The sequence below is a fragment of the Capricornis sumatraensis genome, chromosome 1, assembly GCF_032405125.1.
Source record: "Capricornis sumatraensis isolate serow.1 chromosome 1, serow.2, whole genome shotgun sequence".
Taxonomy (NCBI): Eukaryota; Metazoa; Chordata; class Mammalia; order Artiodactyla; family Bovidae; genus Capricornis; species Capricornis sumatraensis.
Genome location: NC_091069.1, coordinates 200,994,253 through 201,013,712, shown reverse-complemented (window position 1 = coordinate 201,013,712; position 19,460 = coordinate 200,994,253). Strand labels below are relative to the sequence as shown.

The 19,460-nt window shown below is 40.2% G+C and overlaps 1 protein-coding gene across 1 annotated transcript in view; it reads right to left on the bottom strand.

The window, feature by feature from the left end:
• NCEH1 (neutral cholesterol ester hydrolase 1) overlaps positions 1-19,460 on the bottom strand; it is a 67,646-nt gene that overhangs the window by 9,089 nt on the left and 39,097 nt on the right. The window contains exons 2-3 of the mRNA XM_068987858.1: positions 15,404-15,632; positions 13,088-13,157 (exon numbers count right to left, since the gene is read on the bottom strand). Coding sequence (XP_068843959.1) covers positions 13,088-13,157; positions 15,404-15,632 — 299 coding nt within the window. The remainder of the gene's footprint in view (positions 1-13,087; positions 13,158-15,403; positions 15,633-19,460) is intronic.

The window sequence follows — 19,460 nt, the reverse complement described above, 5'->3', positions numbered from 1 at the left end:
TCCTTTCCTTTAGAAGAATATAATAAAATTTATAATAAAATTATGAAACACTGTGAATAGATATAATTGTTTCTCTTTTCATTTGTGCAATAATGTTTGCGCATAAAGGTTGAGGAAGGGTTTTCCTTTCTGTTTCTTCTCTCAAAATTGCCTCCAGAGATACCTTTGACTATCAGTCATTCAGCAAGGGAGAGCTGAGCTTAACAAAAACTTGGTTGATTGGACAATAAGTACATTCAAAAGAACTGACAGATGTCAGGATGTATCATCAAAATCCTAGGAGTGACTGATCCTAGAATTATGATCCATTCAAACAATGTGATTCCCTGATGCTGTTTGCAAGTTAAGGCTTCTCCATGGACACAGCTGGGAGCTCCCCAGCCTCCCTTCCCCCATTCAGATACAAACCTTGCCTTTAACTTCAAGGGGTGCTAAAGAGCCAAGCAGTCCCTCAGGGGGCCACTGGAGCCCAAGTAGGCTTGGTGCAAAGTCCCTCTGACCTACTTTCTCTGTGATTTCAGAAGCTAAACTGAGCTCTGGGCTCAGGTGTGGGTGGAACTAAGCTTCCCCAGCTCACTGCTTGTTAACAGCACAGGCTTTCTGTACAGCTTCACCCTCCTCCCCACAAATTCTAAAAGGCCTAAACCACAAGAGAGAAACCAGTGAATTTTTATTTTTTTAGTCAAAAACAGAGTCAAGAAGACTTTACCTTAATATGTCTAAAAAGGAGACATTCATTAGTTAATGATTGTTAAGGATCTAAAACAACCTACATTTTAAAAAGAAGCCACAATATTATCTTTCTGTAGCATTAAACTGTTTCTAACACTGGCCTTTAGGTTTGCTAATACAGTGGCCTGGACTGAGTAAAAAGAAAGTTTGGGACAAATCTTCCCTTTCTTGGAGGGAACCCTCAAGAAATTCAGTCTGCCCACCTCCCAGGGCTGCCTGAGTCAGGGTGATACGTGAGGATTTCTCCACTCAGGACAGGGAGGAAGAGCAGGAAAAGGAGCAGAGGGCAAGTCACAGTGAGGTGACTGTCACGTCCTGTCTTTCACAGTATCTTGTTTGAACAACTATCAACATGTTTGTCTCACTGTGCCTCCTAGAAGCTTTGTGATTTTGTCAGCTTGCACTCATCTAATCTTATGGATGAGGAAGACAGAGTCATAAAAGTCCCATTGCTTATAACTGTTAGCAGCAGACCAAGATACACACTCCAGCTTCCTTTCTGTCTACTGAGCAACGTTCTTCTTTACAGCTCTGTCAAGTTTTAAGTTCTCTGTGCATAGTGCTACCTGATATTTGGTGGATGGGAAAAGGTCTCCATCAACACAAAATAGAAGGTTTGAGTGTAGCAAAGACTTAAGCAAAACACAACTTGAAACCATTTTTCGCAACCAAAAAAGCTAGAATTTAATAATATCCAGCATAATAATACTTTGTTATTATCTTACATCTTTTTGTAATTGAAGTACAATGACCATACATGTACAACATACTGATTCGACATTTATATATATTATGACATGATGACTACAATAAGTCTAGTTACCATTTGTCACCATACACAGTTAATATAATATTGCTGATTATATTCCCCATGCTGTACATTAGCATCTTATCTTTCAAAAAAGTTTAATATTCCTTCTCCCTGATGTTCTGTGGTTTTAGTATTGTGTTTCATTATATAAACTATAGTTAAACTGCACTGAAGTTTATGAAAATAAGCTTATAAACATAAACTTCCCTCCCAGGTTATGTAAATGAGGATATATCCATGTATTTTTGATATTATAAGGTAAACTCTTTCATTTACTTCACAAATACTTATTGTGTAATTATGTGTAAAAATAGCATAGTGTTGTTGAAGCTACTGAATAGAAGTCAGGGCCTATTTGTATGCCTTGAGATCTTTATCTACCTTAGTTGTTATATCTGTCCCCAGAATCTTGAGCCAATACCAATGATGTTAACTCAGGAGTTCCAGCTCATGGTTGTGCTTCATGTGAAGTGATTTCATCCTCAACCCTTGCCTATCAGCTTCCTCAGATTATATATAACCTTCCAGAAGGCCATCCCCACACTGAAACAAAGCCATGACAACACTGCCCACTCCTGTTAGCCTCAAGGATAAGGAGCAGTTGTGTCCAGACAGCCTCCCTGCTAGAAGAAGGAATTCCAAGAGAATCAACAGTCCACCATATTTCTGAAGGCTTTCCAGGTATACACCATATTTCTTATTTTCCTTAGTTATCTCCAGAAGCATGAGTCCCTCCATTACTCACCTCTCATATTTCATTTCCTTAATGTTCTCATCCTCCTCCTTTCCTCCCAATTCCTCTCATTTCCCAACTTTGTACTTCCATGACCAACTCACTCTTTTAACTAGGTTCTCCTCATCCTTAGGAGTACAATTCAAACCTTCGAACTAGGTAACATCTTATCTATTAGATGCCTCCATTACTACTTCCCTTTCTATTTCAAACCACTTATCACATTATTAACATTACTTGTTCAAGATTTGCTTTCCCATCTAGACTGTAAACTCTTAGAGGGCAGAGTTTATGTTTGTCTCACTGTTATGCATCAGAATTTAACACAATAGCTGGCACATTACAGGAAGTCAATAGATATTTATGGAATAGAAGAAGGAAGAAAGAGGTGAACAGTGAGAAGAAATATGGTCCCACGTCAGACCTCTGAACATACTTTCCAAGAGAAACATCACAGTCTTATGGTGTTGGCCATACCTCAACTAGAACATACAGGTTATGTGGCTCTTCACGGGTGGCTGGCCTGGATGGATCCTAATCACCTTAGGTCAATATTGCTGCAAAGAAAAGTTCCTTGAGTTCCAACCATGTTGATGAATAAAGCTGGACCTTTCTGTACACGGGCTAGGGCACTGAGCCTCCAGACTTGCCTAGTGCCTTAGAGCATCCAAGGCCCTTTCATCTCAGATGTCCAAACTGATTCTTGTAACAACTCTCTGAAGTCATTAACCCAACTCAAAGTGTATTTATTCATTCAGTTCAGTCGCTCCATCAGTCTGACTTTTTGTGACACCATGAACTGCAGCAGGACAGGCCTCCTTGTCCATCCCCAACTCCCGGAGTTTACTGAAACTCATGCCCCTTGAGTCAGTGATGCCATCCAACCATCTCATCCTCTGTTGTCCCTTTCTCCTCCCGCCTTCAACCTTTCCCAGCATCAGAGTCTTTTCAAATGAGACAGCGCTTCACATCAGGTGGCCAAAGTATTGGCGGTTCAGCTTCAACATCAGTCCTTCGAATGAATATTCAAGACTAATTTCCTTTAGAATGGACTGGTTGGATCCCCTTGCAGTCCAAGGGATTCTCAAGAGTCTTCTCCAATGCTACAGTTCAAAAGCATCAATTCTTTGGCACTCAGCTTTTTTTACAGTTCAACTCTCACATCCATACATGACTACTGGAAAAACCATAGCCTTAACTAGACACACCCTTGTTGACAAAGTAATGTCTCTGCTTTTTAATATGCTGTCTAGGTTGGTCAAAGAGTCGGACACGACTGAGTGGCTGAACTGAACTGAACTGAACTGAGGTTGGTCATAACATTTCTTCCAAGGAGTAAGCGTCTTCTAATTTCATGGCTGCAGTCACCATCTGCAGTGATTTTGGAGCCCAAAAAGTAAAGTCTGACACTGTTTCCACTGTTTCCCCATCTATATCCCATGAAGTGATGGGACCAGATGCCATTATCTTCGTTTTCTGAATGTTGAGCTTTAAGCCAACTTTTTCACTCTCCTCTTTCACTTTCATCAAGAGGCTTTTTAGTTCTTCTTCACTTTCTGCCATAAGGGTGGTGTCATCTGAAGTTATTGATATTTCTTCCAGTAATCTTGATTCCAGTTTGTGCTTCATCCAGCCCAGCATTTCTCATGATGTACTCTGCATATAAGTTAAATAAGCAGGGTGACAATATATAGCCTTGACATACTCCTTTTCCTATTTGGAACCAATGTGTTCCATGTCCAGTTCTAACTGTTGCTTCCTGACCTGCATACAGATTTCTCAGGAGGCAGGTCAGGTGGTCTGGTATTCCCATCTCTTTCAGAATTTTTCACAGTTTATTGTGATCCACACAGTCAAAGGCTTTGGCATAGTCAATAAAGCAGAAATAGATGTTTTTCTGGAACTCTCTTGCTTTTTCCATGATCCAGTAGATGTTGGCAATTTGATCTTGGGTTCCTCTGCCTTTTCTAAATCCAGCTTGAACATCTGGAAGTTCACAGTTCATGTACTGTTGAAGCCTGGCTTGGAGAATTTTGAGCATTACTTTACTAGCATGTGAGATGAATGCAACTGTGCAGTAGTTTGATCATTCTTTAGCATTGCCTTTCTTTGGGATTGGAATGGAAACTGACCTTTAACAGTCCTGTGGCCACTGCTGAGTTTTCCAAATTTGCTGGCATACTGAGTGCAGCACTTTCACAGCATCATCTTTTAGGATTTGAAATAGATCAACTGGAATTCCATCACCTCCACTAGCTTTGTTCGTAGTGATGCTTCCTAAGGCCCACTTGACTTCGCATTCCAGGATGTCTAGCTCTAGGTGAGTGATCACACCATAGTGATTATCTTGGTCATGAAGATCTTTTTTGTATAGTTCTTCTGTCTATTCTTGCCACCTCTTCTTAATATCTTCTGCTTCTTTTAGGTCCATACCATTTTTGTCCTTTATTGTGCCCATATCTGCATGAAACGTCCCCTTGGTGTCTCTAATTTTCTTGAAGAGCTCTCTAGTCTTTTGAATAAGTGTCTCAGGTCTTTCACTGGCTCACAGGTGTATTGTTCTTCTGCTGTGACCTGCTGCTGCTGCTACTGCTAAGGGTTTCTATAAAAGAAACCCTGCAGAAACCCTGTTTCTGTCAGACCCAACTGAACAAGTCAGACCCATTCTGTTGCTCTATATTTAACTTCTTTTAAAAAAATCTTAAAACATCATATCTATCCTTCTTTGTTTTATGATAAACCTAGGCTTAAAAGAACACTTGGAAGATAAAGCTCATGTGAAGAATCCTCATGGTGCCAAGTAAAACAAGACCACCTTCTGTCCTTTGCTCTGGCTTTTGAGGAACTGGAGCTACACAGGAAACCACTGAAGAGGCCCTGAGGCCAGCTCACTAGCACTGAGCTTCAGGGCCTTGATCTATAATGGGGTTTCATCTGCTTAAACAGCTGCAGTCTTCCTCTGACCAGCTGCCCAGGCCATATGATATAAAAATTTACTTGACACTTCTCGCAATATAAAATTGCACGAGGGGCCCCTTGAGTGATCTGGGAGGCCCTGATGAGTATCCAGGATGGCCTGGAAGTTGTCTAGGGCTGTCTAGTGTCAAATTTGCTGAGGAGGCTGCCACAGCACCACTCTGGTTCTAAGATTCTTGTTCATAGGGTCAGAGCTGCTTCAATGACTTTGGAGACTAGCCCTTCTAAGGGACTGGAGAGGCAAGGATTCCCTTAGGTTCCTGATCTAGGGGCAAAGAAGAGATAAGCTGTGAATAGGATCTCAGTTGGCAGAGAGAGGCAGAGGGAAGATAAGGCAAGGTCAGGGCATGGAACGTGGCAAATGTTGCCATAAACCTGTCACTTGTTGTCATTAGCTTCCTTCAATGTTATATTTCTTTTTTCAATTATTTTTTGAGATTATTTTCCATTATAGGTTATTATAAGATATTGACTATAGTTCCCTGTGCTCTACAGTAAACCTCTGTTGCTTGTTGCATATCTACTTTTTAAAAATAAGAAATGTAGCATTCTATTCATACCAAGTCAAAGAAGTGGAATCAAAATGTCATAAATTTTTTCGTTAGGCGAAAATTCATAAGTTTTCTAAAATATATATATTATACATACTATTTATGTATATGTATGTGTTTGTGTGCTTAGTTGTTCAGTTGGGTCTGACTGTTTTGCAGAAACCCTGCAGGTCACAGCAGAGGAATATACCTGTGAGTCAGGGAAAGACCTGAGACACTTATTCAAAAGATAAGTAATCTGATCAATAGATAAGTAAAATGATGTAGTAGGTTGACTCCTATGTAAAGTCTTAATGGGACTTGGGGCCTCTCTTGTTTCCTTGGTTCTTGACAATTGTCTGGCCCTTGGTTGCCTTCTGGCAGAACAAGGCAGACTTTGTACAATAACTAATACTTCCTGCTGCACTTAGATCAATGTGACAGGACAATCACACACTAACTAACTAAAAGTCACTCAGTCATGTCTGATTCTTTGAGACCTGAAAGAGCCCACCAAACTCCTCTGTTCATGGAATTTTCAAGGCAAGAATACTAGAGTGGGTAGCCATTGCCTTCTCCAGGGGCTCTTCTCGACCCAGGGATTGAACCCACGTCTCTTGTGTCTCCTGCATTGCAGGCTGATTTTTTTTACCACTGAGCTACCAGGTAATTCCCATATATATGTGTACAAAAGTTTTTCTATTACTCTTGATAAAGGCATGAAAAAGAACATTAAAAAAAAAGAAGAGCTGGAAAAATTGGAAAACATAAACTATATGAAATGGGAGCACTGAATATAAAATATAAAAAGTGAAACAAACTAGATGAAAGTATAAAATCATCAAACAGTCCAGTTGTTTTTAAACATGACTGTTTATTAGAAACATATCTGGAGCTTTGGAGAAATAAAAACAATACCTGGGCATTTGTATTTTTCAAAAAATTCCAAGGTAATTCTGATATGCATCTGGATTTTAAAAAGTGATTACAAGTTTTTCTATTAAATGGTAGCTTTGATGATATAGAATTCTTTTTAGAATTATTTTTCTGTTGATCAATCATGATACAATGGTATTAAGTGGGTAATAGTTACATAATCACAATAATAAAAGAAGTTTATCAGTTTTCACAATCAATAGCCTGACAAAAAATAAAAGATAATTATAATTGTAAGCCATAGTGGGAATATGATTAACTTAACAATATAAAATAATTACAAACAACTTGAGGGGTCAAGCAGAGTGATGTGGTAAGTGGAAGTGCATCCATGCACATGTTTTTATCCACCCATCCAGCTATGTCTTTTGGTTGGTGCTTTTAATCCATTTACATTTAAGGTAATTATCAATATGTATGATCCTATCACCATTTTCTTAATAGTTTTGAGTTTATTTTCTGTAGGTCTTTTCCTTCTCTTGTGTTTCCTGCCTAGAGGAGTTTCTTTAACATTTGTCGTAAAGCTGGTTTGGTGGTGTTGAATTCTCTTAATTTTTGCTTGTCTGGAAAGCTTTTGATTTCTCCATCAAATCTGAATGAGAATCTTCTTGCTGGGCAGAGTATTCTTGGTTATAGGTTCTTCCCCTTCATCACATTAAATATATTGTGCCATTCCCTTCTGGCTTGTAAAATTTCTATTGAGAAATCAGCTGATAACCTGATGGGAGTTCCCTTATATGATATTTGTCATTTTTCCCTTGATGTTTTTAGAAGTTTATCTTTGTCTTTAATTTTTTTGAGTTTGATTACTATGCGTACTGGGGTGTTTCTCCTTGGGTTTATCCTACCTGGGATTCTCTGTGCTTCCTGGACTTGGTTGACTATTTCTTTCCCATGTTAGGGAAGTTTTCAGCTATTACGTCTTCAAATATTTTCTCAGATTCTCTCTCTCTCTCTTCTCCTTTTGGGACCCCTATAATGAAAATACTGGTGTGTTTAATGTTGTCCCAGAGGTCTTGTAGGCTGTCTTTTTTTTTTTTTTTTTTCATTCTTTTTTCTATATTCTGTTCTGCAGCAGTGATTTCTACCATTCTGTCCTCCAAGTCACTTATCCATTCTTCTGCCTTAGTTATTCTGCTATTGATCCTTTTTAGGCTATTTTTTGTTAAGGGACCAGACCTGAGCCATGACAGGCTCAACAAGCTATACTAGGCCTAAGATTCAGATTCTTGTAAAACCTGAGTCATGATTCCGGGAAACCACACCCTGGGAAAGTCCCCGCTGGCGCGAAACCGCATTAAAACCTGAGTCATGATTCCGGGGAACCACACCCTGGGAAAGTCCCCGATGGCGCCAAACCTGAGCCAATCCAGATAGGGATGCGGGATTTGAAAATCACGCGCGTGAGTAAGGCTCAACCAATCATTACCCACCAGCTGTACTAAGAACCGCCTGTATAAAAGCAGCTGTGATTCAGAACTCGGGGCTCTCATTGAGACTCCGCTGCACTGGATGAGATGGGAGCCCTAGCTCGAGCTAGCAATAAAACCCCTTTATGTTTTTGCATTGCTGTGGACATATTCTCTCAGTTCTGGGGACTCGGACTTCGGGCATAACATTTTTCATCTCTGTTTGTTTGTTCTTTAGTTCTTCTAGGTCTTTGGTAAACATTTCTTGCATCTTCTCTATTCTGTTTCTGAGATCCTGGATCATCTTTACTATCATTATTCTGAAGCTTATCTCCACTTCATTTAGTTGTTTTTCTGGGGTTTTATATTATTGTTCTTTCATCTGGGATGTAACTCTGCTTTTCCATCCTGATTAACTTTCTGTAATGTAGTTTTCTTTCTAGCTGCTGTGGGATTGTAGTTCTTCTTGCTTCTTCTATCTGCCCTCTGGTGGATGAGGCTAAGAGATTTCTGTAAGCTTCTTGATGGGAGCGACAGGGTGGGAAAAGCTAGGTCTTGCTCTGGTGGGCAGGACCTTGTTCAGTAAAGCTTTAGTCCAACTATATGCTGATGGCTGGGATTACACTCCCTCCCTGGTAGTTGTGCCTGAGGCAACCCAGTCCTGGGGTCTACAGGCTCTATGGTAGGGTTAATAGTGACCGCCAAGAGGGCTTATGCCAAGAGGGACCTTCCAGGACTGCCGCTGCCAGCGCCCCATCCCTGTGGTAAGCCCCTGCTGATCCAACCTCCCCAGGAGGCCCTCCAACACTAGAAGGTGTTTTGGTTCAGTTTCCTGTGGGGTCATTGCTCCTTTCCTCTGGGTCTTGGTGCACACAAAATTTTTTTTGTACCCTCCAAGACTGGAGTTTTTGTTTCCCCCAGTCCTCTGAAAGTCCTATAATCAAATCCCACTGACCCTCAGGATCAGATTCTCAGGGGACTTTCAGTCCCTTTGTCAGATCCCCAGTCTGGGAAGCCTGATATGGGGCTCAGAACCTTCACAACAATGGGAGGACTTTTTTGGTATTATTATTCTCCAGTTTGTATGCCACACACCTGGTGGTTATGGGATTTGATCTTATTCTGATTGTACCCCTCCTACTATCTCACTGCGGCTTCTTCTTTGTCTTTGGATGTGGCGTATCTCTTTTTGGTGAGTTCCAGCAACCTCCTATCTATGGTTGTTTAACAGTTATTTGCGATTTTGGTGCTCTCACATGAGGAGATGAGCACACGTCCATCTACTCCACCATCTTGAACCAGAAGTCCTTTAATGTTAGTTTGATTCTGGCTCAAAGAAACACAGGAACCTGGGGTGTGATTCCACCTTACTTATTCAATTCTTCACTCCACCTTTGTGACTTCATGCAGATTACTTAACTTTATAGATCTCAAATTCCTCATCTATGAGGAAAATTATCAAAATACTTATTTTGGATGACTTTTTCGAGAACTAAGCAAAACTCTTTATTCATTCATTCCATAAATAGGTGTTAAGTGTTTTTCTGGTGTTTTGTGACTAATTTTCAATGTGTGTTTGTTTGTTGGGGGGGTGCTGGGGTAGGGGAGGGTCTTGTCCCATACCTCCATCAAGCAATGCACCAGACATCAGTTGGGTGTCTTTCAGTTCAACTCAATTCTGCGAGTATCTACCTGGAGATAGCATCAGATTCCATAGATTAAAGGATCAACATTTGTTCTCTGTGGTTCAGTCAGTAAAGAATCTGCCTGCAATGCAGGAGACCACGTGAAATGCAGACCTGGGTTCAATGCCTGGGTCAGGTTGGGAAGATCCCCTGGAGAAGGAAATGGCAACCTACTCCAGTATTATTTCCTGGAAAATGTTATGGACAGGGAAGCCTGGTGAGCTACAGTCCATGGGGTCACAAAGAGTTGGACACAACTTAGTGACTAAACCACCACTTACAAAACTGTAGATACCTGCCCTACTTCAGACACTGGACACAAGCCCAAGTAATCACCTATGTTTTTCAGCAAGCTATAGATGGGAGGTTCCAATAATCCCCTCCAACTCAGGCTGGCAATCCCAAGTCCAAGTTATTACTTATACTTCTTTCCACCTGGCTATAAATCAGAGGGTTCCACGACTTCCTCCTTAGGCTCAATTAATTTGCTAGAGCAGCTCACAGAACTCAGAGAAACGTTTTGCTCTCCAGGTTACTGATTTATTATAAAAGGATACAACTCAGGAACAGCCAGACAGAAGAGATATGAAGGGCAAGGTACATAGGAAGGGTTCAGAGCTTTCATGTCCTCTCAAAGGTGTACCACTCTCCCATTTACATATGTTCACCAAGTGGAAGCTTTCTGAACCCTGTCCTTTGGGTTTTCATGGACGATTCATTACATAGGTATGACTGATTAAATCACTGACCACTGGCAATTGATTCAGCCTCCAGCCCCTCTCCCCTCCTCAGAGACCAGGGTATAGGAAAGTTCCAGCCCTCTAATCACATGGTTGGTTCTCCTGGCAACCAGTATCCCCATCCTTAGGTGCTTCCAAAGGTCATCTCATTCACAAAGCAAAGACATCTTTCTACTCTGAATACAGGAAATTTCAAGGATCTGGGAACTTTGGATGAAGAATAAATAAATATGAAAAATATATATTTGGTCATCTGTATGACCAAACATATATTTCTTACAAATCACAATATCACAAATGTCTTCTATCTGCCAGGGACAATTCCAGACACTAATGATCAGCTATGAGCAAAACAGACAACCATCCCTAAAATCTCTGCCTTCACAAAATTTACATCTTCTATTTCTACCTGATACAATAAACACATAATAAGTTATATATATGATCTGTCAGTCCACTGATAATTGGAGATAGTTTTGAAAATTTGGAGAATTATAATTGATAATTTTGGAGAAAAATAAAACAGAAGAAAAGTGGACTGAAATTTTAGGGGTATGAAGGAAGGCCTTGTTGAAAGGATAATATTTGGACAAAGATCTGAAGGAGGAGAAACAGTGTACACATAGCACCTGCACCACCTGCCATGGAACACCATGATTTTTTGTGTGACTACAATCATTGCAGTTGTTAAAACTATTTTTCACATTCTTCAGTTCAGTTCAGTTCAGTCACTCAGTTGTGTCCAACTTTTTGTGACCCCATGAAATGCAGCACACTAGGTTTCCCTGTCCATCACCAACTCTTGAAGTATACTCAAACTCATGTCCATTGGGTCGGTGACGTCATCCAATCATCTCATCCTCTGTCATCCCCTTCTCCTCCTGCCTTCAATCTTTCCCAGCATGAGGGTTTTTTCCAATGAATAAGTTCTTCCCATCAAGTGGCCAAAGTATTGGAGCATCAGTCCTTCCAATGAATATTCAAGACTGATTTCCTTTAGGATGGACTGGTTGGATCTCTTTGCAGTTCAAGGGACTCTCAAGAGTCTTCTCCAACACCACAGTTCAAAAGCATCAGTTCTTCAGCACTCCACGATCTTTACAGTCCAACTCTCACATCCATACATGACTACTGGAAAAACCAAAGCTTTGACTAGACTGACCTTTTTAGCAAAGTAATGTCTCTGCTTTTTAATATGCTGTCTAGGTTGATCATGGCTTTTCTTCCAAGGAACAAGAGTCTTTTAATTTCATGGCTGCAGTCACCATCTGCAGTGATTTTGGGGCCCCCCAAAATAAAGTCTGTCACTGTTTCCACTCTTTCCCCATCTATTTCCCATGAAGTGATGGGGCCAGATGCCATGATCTTCGTTTTCTGAATGTTGAGCTTTAAGCCAACTTTTTCACTCTCGTTTTTCACTTTCATCAAGAGGCTCTTTAGTTCTTCTTCACTTTCTGCCATAAGGGTGATGTCATATCTGAGGTTACTGATATTTCTCCCAACAGTCTTGATTCTAGCTTGTGCTTCAGTCCAGCATTTCTCATGATGTACTCTGCATATAAGTTAAATAAGCAGGGTGACAATATACAGCCTTGACATGCTCCTTTCCCGATTTGGAACCAAACTGTTGTTCCATGTCCAGTTCTAACTGCTGCTTCCCGACCTGCATACAGATTTCTCAAGAGGCAGGTCAGGTGGCCTGGTATTCCCCATCTCTTTCAGAATTTTCCACAGTTTGTTGTGATCCACACAGTCAAAAGCTTTGGCATCATCAGTAAAGCAGAAGTAGATGTTTTTCTGGAACTCTCTTGCTTTTTCGATGATCCAGTGGATGTTGGCAATTTGATCTCGGGTTTCTCTGCCTTTTCTAAATCCAGCTTGAACATCTGGAAGTTCACGGTTCATGTACTGTTGAGAAGTACTGTTGGAGAAGTTTCAGCATTACTTTGCTAGCACGTGAGATGAGTCCAATTGTGGGGTAGTTTGATCATTCTTTGGCATTGCTTTTCTTTGGGCACATTCTTCTTAGTTTCCCAGAAAAACAGCTAATATAGAATTGTTAGAAGCGACTCAAAATACTGATATTAATTCTAACAATGATAATAATAGGCTATACTAAGAATAGTGAACACATCACTGTTTACAAGGTCTGAATTATAGAACCTGACTCCAGGAGAATACCTTTTCCAACTCTTGGATGTAGGACAGATTCTCTTAAAGCGCTTATTGGTTTTTAGATATAAAAGGTGGTAATCATACTGATTGCATAGATAACTGATTGCATATTTCTCTCAAAATCTCAGTTAATTCCTTTTCCAGAAGTTTCTAAAACTAAAGTAAAAAAAGATAATTTGAGGCATTATAAAGCTAGTTGAAGAAATTCTAAGTTACATCAGAAATCATTTTTTTTAACCTTGGGAAGATCAGTTCACCTCTCTGGACTTTAATTTTACATTTTATCACTTATAAAGTAACTAGATAGTTACTAAGGATCATTTGTTAAATTTTCTTGTATGACAATTATTAATTACTTACTCAATGGAGACAATGACAGCATTCAATTCCTCAGCCATGGCTGTGCACAGTTCATCATAATACCTGATTTCTAAAAGAGACAAGAGAGCAATCACTCACTATAATGCAGTCTATTTAATACTGACCATTCTTAAATTCTGCTAACTAACTCAGACTTAAGTTATTAATAGTAAGAACAATAAAAAGTAAATATGAACATACATCTCATTAACAGAGTTACAAGTACAAATACAGAAGAATTAACCTGGTTTCTGATAAAACGCAACTGCTATAAATAACAGGAAATCCATACAAGATTACCTTCGAATGCGTTGTTAACTGAAAATTTATTTCATAATTGTCTATATAAAGTACATTAGATTCATTCTGATTTTGTAATTCTTCAAAGAGGTATGCCTTTCCCAAAATCGTAGTGAATAAGCAGTCCCTCCTTAGAACCCCCAAATTTTTCTTTTAATACCCTCATTTGCTGTGATTCAGAAAAGTCACCAATTTGAAGACTATGGTATTCCATTTAAACCAACATATAACAAATAGAGTTTTAGGAAGTCTTAGCACTTCTTAGAAAGAGAATCTAAAGGTTTTACATATTTTAATATGTAACACTTTAATCCCTTAGCTGTTCTTTGGATATTCTTACATTAAGTGCTAGATTGTCTCAACAGAAAGCCACAAAATACCTTATTTATAGACTTTCCAAGGCAGTATTAGAACCAGAAGTTCAATAACTACATAAACACTTGATATCTCCTCCAGACTAAGCCTTTTTTCTCTGATGGGACTGATGAGTCAAAATTGTGTGGAAAAGGCTAAGCTGACTCACAATCCATACCATTCCTGGCACTTCCACATCCTGGCCTCTGGTGTACTGTCTCTCCTGGCAAGCATCCAACGCTACAGATGCTATCCTTTCTAGGGCAGAGACTCTGTTTTACTCATTTTTGTATTCCCATCATCTAGCACACATTAGAGTGACCAAAGGTCCAGGTTTGCACACAACTGTTTGAGGTTTTAATACCCAAAGTCCTATACCCCAGGGAACCTCTTGGCTCTGGGCAGACCTACATATTCAGTAATCATTTGTTGGAAATATGAACAAATCAATGAATAAAAGAATAAATGATGAATATGGACTTAAATGAAATGAGATTACTAGAGAAAGTTACACTTTTTGGCCATTGCCTTTTTTTTTTTTTTTTTTTTTACTGTTATTTATTTATTTCGTTTCCTTGGTGGCTCAGCCAGTAAAGAATCTGCCTGCAAAGGAGGCGACCCAGGCTCAATCCTTGGATCAGGAACACCCCCTGGAGAAGGGTATGACAACCCACTCCAGTATTCTGGCCTGGAATTCCATGGACACAGAAGCCTGGTGGGCCACAGCTCATGGGGTTGCAAAGAGTTGGACATGACTGAGTGACTAAAAGCAACATTTATTTATTTGGCTGCACTGGATTTTAACTGTGGCATGTTGCAGCATGTGGAATGTAGTTCCCTAAAGCTAGGCGACCTGTATTGGCAGTGTGGAGTCTTAGCTACTAGACCACCAAGGAAGTCCCATGAAGTCCCACGGAAGTCCCATTGCCTTTAAATTTAATGGATGAAAATAATCTCTGGGCTGAAGATAAGAAAGTAGCTCCATAATAATTATGAGCAGAGGTAAGGCCCTTATCCCTCCTCCTTAGTATGCTTTTCACTGGCTGCTCCACTTGGCTGCCTGCCATTTTTAATGTGTATTCTGCTTATGAAAGTTATCCAATGCTAAAAAGAATGTTCTTGAAATTTTCAAGGTCATTTCCCTTTAACTGGGGCATACATTTTATATTTTCATCTTTGGTTTCATAAGCAGATGAAATGTTAACGAATTAACCTGTATACACAGACATCCTTGTTCTATTTCATAGAAAGATGTCTTCAAAACACAAGTTAGTCTAGAGCTACAGATACCTGCCTCATATTCTGGCCCAACTTTACCTTGTTTGGGTATAGAAAGCAACTTCACTACTTCACAATAAGTTAGTGTATTATTTAGATTACAGGAAATATTTTCAAAACAGTCTGCCTGAATTAACAAACAGGCAAAACTCTTGGTGTAGGGTAGCTATACAATTAATCATCCAAACCAGGATCCTTTCAAGAATGACAAGTGGGGAGGAAGGGGTGCTATGAATAACTTTGCTGGGATGGTAGGGTAACTGGGACTGCCAAGGGACCAAGTCCAGTGGTCCCTTTCTCCTCACCCAGTAAGAAAGTCAACCCAGTCATATATCTCTGCCAGGGCCGGCCACAACCCCAAACAACCTAAAGGTGAGGACATACTTGCGCTTGCCAAGGCCCAGCCTCCTCCATGGATGTAAACAACGCTGCGTTTCAGAGGCTCTTCTGGCTTTGGAGGGCCTTCAAACACTCTGACTTCCACACCATCAAAGTCAGTGTCAGTCACCTTCACCCGAGCAGACGACCATGCACTTTTCTTGCCAAAAGAAACAATGATGAAGTTCAGTGCAAGCAGATGATGGCTGAGGCCCAGGTAGTGTATCAGGTTGCTCTGGAGGATGAGGGGAAGATGAAGGAGAGTGTGCGTCAGCTTTGCTGTCACCTGAGCCACACTCACCAACCCTCAGCATTTGAATTCTTACATGCAGTTGCCACTACCCTTGAGGACTCACTGGCCACTTTCAATAAGATAACACAATGTATCTATCTTTCATTCCTTGAGCTTCCAGAGTGTTTTGTTATATGAGATCTTCTTTGATCTTCAGATAATCTCTGAGCAGGAAATGTGTCACTAGTCTTGTTTTATCAAGCAGGCTTAGGAATTAGCTGAATGTGCCTATCTTGCTGGTTAACTGGAAGTTCTTCAACTCAAACCTGGGAACTGTAAATTCCAGTTTTTAGTCCCTTTCCTCACCCTAAATTAGCACATCACATTTCCAATAACATACTAGGAGGGAAGGAAGAGTACTTTATTTGAATACACATAAAAGACTCTTTGTGACCCCATGGACTATAGCCTACCAGGCTCCTCTGTCCATGGGATTTCCCAGGTAAGAGTACTGGAGTGGTTTGCCGTTTCCTTCTCCAGGGGATCTTCCTGGCCCAGGGATTGAACCTTGGTCTCCCGCATTGTAGGAAGACGCTTTACCATCTGAGCTACCAGGGAAGATCTCAACTGTATCTCCTAGTGGCTCTCAAACCTTGAAGGGGAGCAGCTGAAGATTTAACAGTGTGCTTCTGTAGAATATTAAACACAACACTGATGATTAGTGAAATACTTAATGCCATCATAAGATCAAGAAGACAATGTCATGAGTAGAATTAAGAGCTATATGTAGTCTGCAATACACCATAATACAGCTTCCCAGCACATGCATGGAGCATACTGTTATGTCTTGAAGAGGACACAGATGTGCTATGACACTGATCCTCTCTGTTCCTGAGCAGCCAAGTTCCTGAGCCGTTTACCCCACTGTCTCATATAAAATATTATTACTGTACACATATGCCCTGCCGTGAAAAGAGCTGGAAAGACTGCATTATAGAACAATTAGCCAGTGTTCATGAAAAGCAAGAACCAGAAGCAGTTTATCTAACCACAAACAGTTTTTCCAGCAATTCCATTAATATCTATTAGCTGCCAATATATGCAACAGCAAAGCAAATGAATATTAATAAAATAACTCAATTTCAGTGTGTATCAATTGACCAATTTATTGAAAAAGTTAAAACAACTTTTACTGTTTTTGATATGAAACAAACAAATGTGTTTGTGCACACACACATATACAGAGGTATCTAATCGTAAGATTAAAGGTTTAAAGCCTTTGGCAAATTAGGAAGAGGTACAGGGTCGCACAGAGTCGGACACAACTGAAGCGACTTAGCAGCAGCAGCAGCAGCAATCATCATTTGAGTTTTGTGGTAACACACCGGTCTAATGGGGGAATACAGAGATTCACTGGGGCCTAGCTGAGAATCTCTGTATTCACTAAGATTTCTAGACTTAACACGACAAACCCTTGTGAATTAACAGAGAACCCACAAGATCAATTCTATTTCTCACAGCCAAAGTAGCTCAATAGGCATGAAATAATAAAATATGAATAAAGAAATGGCAGGCTTGACTCAGTTACTTTATGGACTACATTTTTTGCTTTTAGCTGAATGAAGACTTTATTAAATATTTAAAGCAAATTATATGAGTTTCTTCAATTAAAGGAAAGCTGTAAAACAAGTGAACTGTCTTTACAAAACAGATTACAGTAGATTATTCAGTTTACATAGCATCCACCCCTGGTTTCCTTTCTGCATTGCACGCTCTGATTGCACGCAGACTTTCCTCAATCTGCCCATACCTTTCCTAAAGCACTTCTACTGTATTAGCTTACGATCACTGACTTTAACGGGGTTTCTGAACAACTATCTGCATTGTTTACAACATTGACAAGGGACAAAAATGCTCACTGGAGAAGGGACAGTTTGCTTATGAAGGAGAAAAAGGTAAGTAGATGCATGTAAGAAAGGCTAGATGGGTGTAAAAACTGTGCTAATATTTGGAATTCATTGATAAATTTCAGAATGAAAAATCATTATCCTACAGATAATAGTTTGTTTCAAAATTTGAAAATAGAGATAAGCAAACAGTAATCTGTCATTAACCAATTTATTATTACTATTATTAATAATAGTTATTACTGCCTGAGTGCCTACAGTGTGAGGAGAGGTTGTTGAATTCTGGCTACAGTTCTATTATTTTCCTCCTTCTGAGGAAGAGAGAAAAGAAGCTTAGAGATTAACCAGCATAGAAGCTGGATTCCAGGAACTATGAGAGGGCTGCAGGACATACAGAATTACCCTAGAGATGCTTGTTGAGAACAGTGTGAGCCCAGGAAGCTGCTCTGAAAACTATCCAGGAGAGGATGACATTCACATGTGTATGTGATATTGTGTGGCATGCTAAAACTGTGAATGGTATCCAACTTTTCCCTCTAATATCTATTGCTTTCCTTAGCTCTTCTCACTACTGGCCTCCTATCCCTGCTGCTGCTGCTGCTGCTGCTGCTGCTAAGTCGCTTCAGTTGTGTCCGACTCTGTGCAACCCCAGAGACGGCAGTCCACCAGGCTTCCCTGTCCCTGGGATTCTCCAGGCAAGAACACTGGAGTGGGTTGCCATTTCCTTCTCCAATGCATGAAACTGAAAAGTGAAAGCGAATTCGCTCAGTTGTGTCCGACTCTTCGCGACCCCATGGACTGCAGCCCACCAGGCTCTTCCATCCATGGGATTTTCCAGGCAAGAATACTGGAGTGGGGTGCCATTGCCTTCTCCGCTCCTATCCCTACTGTCCGGCAAATAAAATCAGTAGCCAAGCCTTTCTGTAGTTGTTACCTCAAGGAAGGGATATGAAAACAAATAGCAAAGAAACAGGAGTGTTTTCCTGCTTTTAATTTTCAAAAGCCTACATCCTTTGGAAAATTAAAACAAAAAACAGACACTGATTTGGAAGATTGCATGATGAATAAGAAGTTGCCTGAATAGAGAGTGAATCTCCAAACTAGGTGGTGGGAGATGGAAGGAGAAAGTATTGGAGATGAAATGAGGAATGTAAGGATTGATATCTGAGATTCAATGAAAAAAGAATCTTGGGACACAGCAACCCTTGGATATATCTATGGAATCTGAGAGCAATAGACATATGTCTCATGCCCAAAACAGAACCCTGGAAAAAGACAAGACTCTTGGGAAGACTGACTTCAGGATATGTCTAGGAAGGTGGTGCCTCAAATGAGCTCAGAGAGCTCCTTGGGCTCCAGCTGGTGCAGGAGCAGCAGAAGAATTCCATGTGCCCAAAAGGCACAAAAATAGCAAGGTTGCATGAATGTCTTGTAGACGTTTCTGAGAAAACTCCATTATCCATGGCCCATGACACATTCTCAAGGGTCCAACAGGAATAGAAGAGAGCACTAATAGATCTAAAAGGCTCTCATAGGTAAGAACAAAGGATATCCCAGGGCAACTTGTAGGAACCAAACACCAAGGACCAGGTGGAACAGGAATGTGGGCTGAGGATGTGTACCCAGATGCTTCCCCCCCACCACCCAAAGTATTATGTCTCAATGTATAAAACACCCCAAAACCTGAAAGAAAACAGTGATGGAGGAATACCTAAATTCATTGGAATTAAGTTCTACCTAAAGAGTAAAGGCTTGAAATATAGATCAAGTTATACTTCTTGCATTCTTGAGTTCATGAAATGAGATTCAGATCCACCCAAGAGACATTCTCAAGCTGTTGTTTCCTGAAACCTTTTTAGAAGTAGCTAGAAAACTCCAGTAGCACAAAGAAGCATTCCAAGTGTTAAGAGTTTCATGGGTTGTG